The sequence below is a fragment of the Saccostrea echinata genome, unplaced genomic scaffold (assembly GCF_033153115.1).
Source record: "Saccostrea echinata isolate AGI-Se365-2 ecotype Australia unplaced genomic scaffold, CSIRO_AGI_Sech_v1 ptg000013l, whole genome shotgun sequence".
Classification (NCBI taxonomy): domain Eukaryota; kingdom Metazoa; phylum Mollusca; class Bivalvia; order Ostreida; family Ostreidae; genus Saccostrea; species Saccostrea echinata.
The window spans coordinates 1,429,359-1,437,099 of record NW_026889762.1 but is presented as its reverse complement, the minus strand read 5'-3'; the positions used below and the strand labels follow the sequence as shown (position 1 = coordinate 1,437,099).

Here is a 7,741-nt window from a genome sequence, read left to right as displayed (position 1 = left end):
ATTCCCAACATGGGGTATCAGCCTGCGCGTCAATATTCCGCCAAAGCCTGTCGGTGGCTAACCTGGATGAGTCACCAGAGCGGATCTCACATACGACATGCTAGAAACGGAGGGGAAGTCAAGATCGGAAGTTATACTGTAGATGGATACCAGGAAGCTACTCGCACCATCTACGAATTTTACTGATGCTATTGGCACGGATGCCCTACTTGCTATCCCAATCTACAGACCGAAACTCATCCTCACCGGACACAATTTACTTACCAGGAATTACACGAGGAAACTTTAAGGAGGAATACGGTCTTAGAGGAAATGGGGTACTCCGTACATAGTATCTGGGAACACGATTTCGATCAACAAGTACAAAGAGAGGTGGCATTACAGAATTATGTACGAGACCTGGACATTCCAGATCCTTTGAACCCCCGAGAAGCCCTGTACGGAGGCCGCACGAATGCTACAAGATTGTATTGTGAGGAGGGGGACATGAGATACGTGGACGTCTGTTCCTTATACCCTTACGTATTAAAACACAGACCTTTTCCCCTAGGCCATCCTCAGATCATAACAGACCAATTCCAGGACGTGAGAACTTATTTCGGCCTCATTCACTGTCGGGTCTTACCACCCCGAGGCCTCTATCACCCCGTTTTACCTTATCGCACAGGAGGCAAGTTATTATTTCCATTATGTCGAACCTGTGCGGAACGACAGGACTCTACTTCTAAACATCGATGTCAACACACAGACCAGGAACGCAGTCTTACAGGTACTTGGGTGACTACAGAATTACATAAAGCCTTAGACATGGGATATACTTTAGAGCGGATTTACGAGGTTTGGCATTTTCCAGAAAGCAGTCAAGATTTATTCAGATCTTACATCGATACCTTCTTAAAGATCAAACAGGAAGCCTCTGGATTCCCACCTGATTGTCAGACGGAGGAACAGAAACTAGATTACATTCGTAAAGTAATAGACAGAGAAGGGATTAGAATGGACCTATTAAGTATAGAAAAAAATCCTGTGCGAAGAACGATAGCCAAACTCTTTTTAAATTGCTTGTGGGGAAAATTCGCTCAACGCCTGTTATTACCTAAAACTCGATACTTGACCGAAGAAGAGGAAGTACAGCAACTCTTACAAGATTCGACCATTGACATCAAAGGGCTAGAACTCTTAGAAAATAAAGAGCAGCCCGAATCGGACATGATGCTGGTGAATTATCAAGAGAAACAGGAATTTGTAGAAGAGTGTCTCTTCGGAAACGTGGTACTGGCCTGTTTCACTACCGCTCATGCCCGATTACACCTCTACGAGACTTTACAACCTTTAGGAGATCGGGTCCTTTATTTCGATACGGACAGTATCATATACCAACATAAGGAGGGACAATTTAATCCTACCCTTGGCCACAGTTTAGGAGAATGGACTGATGAATTAGACGGGGACCACATTATCAAATTCATGTCAGGAGGTCCTAAAAATTATGCTTACCTCACATCCAAGGGAAATTCCGTGTGTAAAGTCAAAGGATTGACTCTTAATTATCGGGCTTCCAATATCGTATCATCAGAGACATTAGAAAAAATGCTCAAGAAAGAAATGGATGAAATCCAAGTCTCCTATCCCTACAAAATACAGAGGACTCGTCAACATGAAGACAAGACAGTACCTTTAGAAAAACAATATAGAATTGTCTATGATAAGAGACAATTAATGAATGATTATAATACTTTACCTTATGGTTATTAAAACATACTGTATTTCAAAATGTGTTTTTATTATGTGGGGAAAACCCCTAAAATATGAAGGGGTTATAAAAAGGGGGCAAACATATTTGAACACTTCAGTCATGGCTGTTCATTCTAGGGAGCCAGAGGGGGTTCCTCATTACCCTAACTATGCTCTGCTCTTAAAGAGAGAAGCTACCTTTAAAGAGGGATGGCCCGAGTCTTTAAAAGGATTATTACCCAACCTAGCCAAAGCCGGATTTTTTTTACAGGGGAGTGAGTGATAAGACCACTTGTTTTCATTGTGGTATGGGTTTTACCAACTGGGAACCTACAGACGATCCTTATGTAGAACATGCTTATTGGAACCCTAATTGTCCTTACATCAATACCTATAAAGGACGTGAGTGGGTGATGATCGTATTTATTAACCATTTACTCCGGGTGGGATACAAAGTTTCACCTGAAATTAAACCTCTACTAGAGCAAACCTCTACAGAGATTCAGGCCACAGGAAAATGTCACATTTGTTTAGAGGGAGAATTACAAATGGCTTTACTCCCTTGTGGACACATATGTTGCTGTTCATTATGTGCTCCCACCTTCCGGTATTGCCCCATCTGTCGATCCGATGTGAAGAGAACTCAACGTATATTTCTGTGTTGAATAAAAAGGATTGAAACCCTATTTTTTTCTTCATTTATCATCATGCAACCTGACGAGACACTCCCGTCTTTTCAATTAAAACACGAATTTACCATGGTGGTAGCAGGACCATCTAAATCGGGGAAAACGGAATTTGTTAAGAAATTAGTGGAAAATTTACATTGGATTACCCCCATGCCACAAAAAATTGTCTGGTGTTATCGAGAATGGCAACCGGCTTACACTTCTTTAACAGATCAGGTCTCCTTCATTCGAAATATTCCAGAAGACGATGAGAAATTAGTAGCCAATTTAAGTATTCCTCACTTACTCATTTTTGACGACATGATGGGAGGAAAAGCCATCGAATCGATCGTGGATTGGTTTACCCGTAAAGCGCATCATCGGAATACCAGTGTGATTTACATTACTCAGAATTTATTTGATCGGGCACCACAGCATCGCACCATTAGTTTGAAACAAATCTCAAATCAGTGTCTTGAGTCGACAGTTAGCCTTACCTCATTTGATGTCAGCCTATCAAGAAGCCACCAGTGTTCCTCACGGGTATCTCCTGGTGGACTTGAATCCACACACCCCAGACGAATACAGATTGAGAAGTCGATTGTTTGAATTGTTAACTATACACATGCCACAAGAGTATAAATAAAAATGTATCAACATTAAACTTGTCATTTATCATTATACAGTCGTCATGGGTCGACCTCTCTCAGCCAAGAGTAAATTAGTGAAAACGTTACGACGTTTACAGCAGGAGCGAGATCCTGCCAAGCGAGCCCATTTAATCAAATTAGGGCGTAAAGCTTTATTGAATTGGTTTGCTATGGGAGCTCGAAATTTGATACGTGGGGTCTTACCTATCAATAAACAGACTCAAAAGTTTATTAATAATCATCGTCAAGATTTAAGTATCATAGCCGATAAGTCGGCGAGTGATCAAGACAGGAAAAATGCCATTTTAAAACGCGGAGGAGCCGGATTTCTAGGCGGAGTCATCATTCGTCATTTATTTAAATGGAATGCACCTAAGAAACGACGTGTTCGTCGTTTAAAAAGTGTGGTAGTACGAGTCAATAATAAGAAACAAAGAGTGTTTCCAGATTGGATGGTCCGAGTAGGAGGAGCAGCTAAAAAGACCAGAAAGAAGAGAAAACCTCAAAAGAGAAAACCTCAAAAGAGAAAACCTGCTGCTCAAAGAAAAGGTGGTAGAAAGAAAAAAACGACTCCCAAAACTCCAGCTCAACGAAAAGCCATGCCTGAAAGTTTAAAAAACGAAATCAATCAGTATTATAAAGAACAAAGACAATAAACTATTGGGGAATTATTAAAAAAACAAGCTGAAATGAGATTGGATCGTCCTATGGGACCCATAGGCAGTCAAAGAGCTCCCGATTTAGAAATGTTTCCTCAAGTCAATGTGGGAATTCACACTCCTAGAATTAAAGTACCCATTCACACTCCTAGAATTAAAGTACCCATTCACACTCCTAAAATAGCACGCTTTCAACCTCTGACCGCTTCTACACCTCAACTTCCTAAAGGAATGAGATATAAATGCCGATATTGTTCTAAATTCTACGTCACCCAGAAAAATAGAGACAAACACGAGAAGGCCAAACACGACATGTATGCTCATCCTCCTTGAGAGTATAAAAAGGGGAGAAACCTAGGACATGTCCTCATTTTAACCCCAGGATGGCTAAGAAGAAGAAGAAGAAAAGATGCTGTTCTACACGATTAAAACCTCATTGGCCTCTTTTAAGAGTGTTATCGGACCCTCACTATTCCTCTCCATTAAAGACGGGTATTTTAAAACATTGTTCTGGAGATTGTATTCTCAAAATCTGCGAGATTGTTTACAACCTATTAAAAGGAGTGTTAACACTTAGTTCGGCTCTTTAACGAAAACTAGCTCGTAAGAAACACATCTTCAGGAGACTGGTCATACCTCAATCTGTTCAGAAACGACGAGCTTTATTACTTCAACAAAAAGGAGGAAACATTTTACCCTTATTAATCTCAGCAGCACCTTTACTGTTAGGTGCCGGTCAATCCGTCTATAAAGTCCTCAAGAAGAAGAAGAAGAAAAAAATATGAGTCGTAAAATGGTGTTAGTTCCTGAAGTCTTATTAAATGATCTCAAGGCCAAATTACCCAAACCTCCGGAATTTCAATCCACCATCAGTTTAGGTAAGGAATTGGATGAGATTACAAGACGTGAAGATTTAACCCCAGAAGAAAAAGTTGCTTTATATGGCCAGGAACTTCATCGATATAGGAATTATTTACAACAAGCTAGACAGGAACCTATTTCTAAACTGAAAATTCCGGCAGCAGCAGCTCCAGCAGCAGCAGCTCCAGCTCCAGCCTCAGCAGCAGCAGCATTACCAGCAGCTGAAATTGACGATGAAATTCTTGAAACAGTGAATAAAAACATGAAAAGAAAAGCTGGATTATTATTAAATCATTTAAAAAAAACCCTAAAGTGTTAACTTGGAATAAAGAAGGTGAAATTAGTTATCGAGGTCAAAAAATTCCCGATTCTAACATTGTGGATTTAATGGCTGATAGTATGAGATCTTATTCTCGTAAAACTCATCCGGTTCCTACAGGATTAGAACAATTTGCTCAAGCTTTAAAAGAAACGCGTACTCCTCTGGAATACGTGAGCAATGGAAACCTTATAAAAGCCATGCAGAGACCTGGAAAATCAGTACTCCTAAAAGTCACGAAATAGACGATAGTGGATTTTCTTCCTTTTTTGACACTCCAGTGAGTAGACCTGTAGGGGATAGAGGAACCGTCATTAAAAAATCCATTTCAACTCCTGTAGGGACAAGGGTAGGATCCAGATATAGTCCTTTAGCTCGAAAGAAATTAAAAGCCCAAGTCGAAGAAGACATTAGATCCTTTAAAGCTAAAAAGGAAGAAGAAAAGAAATTAGGACAAATCGATGAAAATTGGCTTTCATTGCCTAAAATATGAAAAAGAAACAAGTGGAAGATATTTTAAAAGAGATTTATTATGATCCTAAAAGAGGGTACGGAGGAATACAAGCTTTGTATCGTCAGGTCAAAACCTTTAGGAATTTCCCTGAAAAAGATTCGAGAATGGTTAAAAGAGCAAGATACTTATACCTTACATAAACCCATTCAAAGAAAATTCCGGAGACAACAGACTAGAGTGACCGATATAGATGAACAATGGCAATTAGATTTAGCAGATGTGTCCAGTTTAAAGAAACATAATGATGGATATACGTTTTTATTATGTGCCATTGACGTCTTATCTAAATATGCCTGGGTAGTGCCTTTAAAACAGAAAACAGGAAAAGAAATGATTCGAGGATTACAAGAGATTTTTCAACAAGACGGTCGACGTCCCGTCCGCATTCAATCAGATCAAGGAAAAGAATTTACCAATCGAGAATTCTTACAGGCTTTTAAATCCATTCATTTTTTTACTACTCGTAATACGGAAACTAAAGCTAGTATCGTGGAACGATTTCAGCGTACACTCAAAGCACGCATGTGGCGTTATTTTACTCGTCATAAAACCAGACGGTATGTAGAAGTTTTACCGGATTTAGTGTATGCTTACAATCATACCTATCATAGGAGTATCAAAAGAGCCCCAGTTCAAGTAAATGCTTCTAATGTGTTAAAAGTCTGGAAAACTTTATATGGGACATCGAATCGAAAACAATTTCTTAAACCTCAGTTTAAAGAAGGAGATCAGGTCCGCATCAGTAAAGCCAAACGCACATTTGAAAAAGGATATTTACCTAACTGGACCACAGAACTGTTTACTATTTCTAAAAGAGTTCCTGGAAGGTATCCTTACGTGTATAGAGTGCAAGATTATAACGGAGAGGAATTAGAAGGGACTTTTTATGAAAAAGAATTACAAAAGATCATTAAAAAAGACGACGTGTACGAAGTGGAGGAAATCTTGGGGTATAAAAAGCGACGCGTCGGGAAAAAAATCATTCAAGAAGTCAAAGTTCGGTGGAAAGGATATCCCCCTAGTTTTGATTCATGGATTCCCCCAAACGGATCTCATCAAATAACGCCTCATTGGAAATTTTGTGGAGAGAATATTCCTCGAGAAGAAATCGTTTATTTCGCCCAATTATTTATCTGTGTCTCTCTCATCGTCACTAGTGTGGTCATGTTAGCTTTACATGATCCTAATCGAGAATATTGGATGGTATGTGTCAGTTCTTCAGTGGGTTATATCATGCCTAGTCCTACAATGATGCATCATACCCCTAAGAAGACCACCAATGCACAGGGGTAATGTCTTAAAAAAAATAAATACATCACAGAGTATATATATATATAAAATGGGGAAACAAAAAAAAAGAGTCATTTCTGATCTGACTGAGGATTTTTTAAGCTCAGAGTATCGTTGGAAAATGCAAGAACATACAGGTTCCACTAAAAAAGGAGAATGGATGAAAAATAAAGATGAATGTATCCAAGATTTCATGGATAAGAATCCGGGAGAAACAGGAGTCAATGATGTGTACCTGTATAAGAGAATCAAATTACCGGACCATGAATGTGGACAACTTATAAAAGTAATATTAGGACCATGGCGACCCCAGTATCAGGAATTCAAATGGAAAGTAAAATATGTTTTCGCTCACAAACCAGAGGGACCAGCAAGGACTTGGATTCAAGGGAAATGGATGGAAGAAATCCGTGATTGTATCAAAGATTATGTAAATAAAGTGCTCAAAGAAGGATACGACATCATGGACTGTGCTTGTGAAACAGAATATTTGTACATGAGGAGAACTTTTCCTATTCAAAAAGAATTATGTCAAAGTATTCCATGTTTGTTACTTTAATGTTATTATGAATTAAAAACCTAGAAAAAAAAATGTCTTATTTTTTTTCTCTCTCTCTCTTCAACTATAACATTTTTTTGTGACACATGACGTCACAATGCATACCGAGCTGTGATTTGAATCTCTGCCAAGATTTTGTGTGTATTGCTTATGCCTGACTCAGCATAACGTCAATCAAACGTCCAGGTTTTTTTTGAGATACTAAAAATAGATTAGATAAGGTTATATAAAGAGGTATGACCCAAAAATTATTCATTCTGATAAAGTCAAGTCTCAAAGTCAGACGCCAAAAAAAAAAATGCAGTATCGTTGGTATTGTGAGAGTTTATTTGGATGTATTTACATGCAGGGACCCTGGATGAAAACTAAAATAGGAGCCATCCTAGATTATTTTGAAAATCATCCAGGAACATCGACTCAAGATGTGTGGTTGGAAAAAAGACAGAAATTCTTGCATCCTAAAGGATCTAAGGTGAGGGTCAAAATA

At 38.9% G+C, this 7,741-nt stretch overlaps 1 protein-coding gene across 1 annotated transcript; it reads left to right on the top strand.

The window, feature by feature from the left end:
- The first annotated feature begins 312 nt into the window (after window positions 1–312).
- On the top strand, window positions 313–1,902 carry LOC133186221 (uncharacterized). The gene is made up of 2 exons (XM_061321454.1): window positions 313–1,671; window positions 1,873–1,902. Exons 1-2 carry the CDS (start codon window positions 313–315, stop codon window positions 1,900–1,902), a joined length of 1,389 nt encoding a protein of 462 aa, XP_061177438.1.
- Window positions 1,903–7,741: the final 5,839 nt, after the last annotated feature.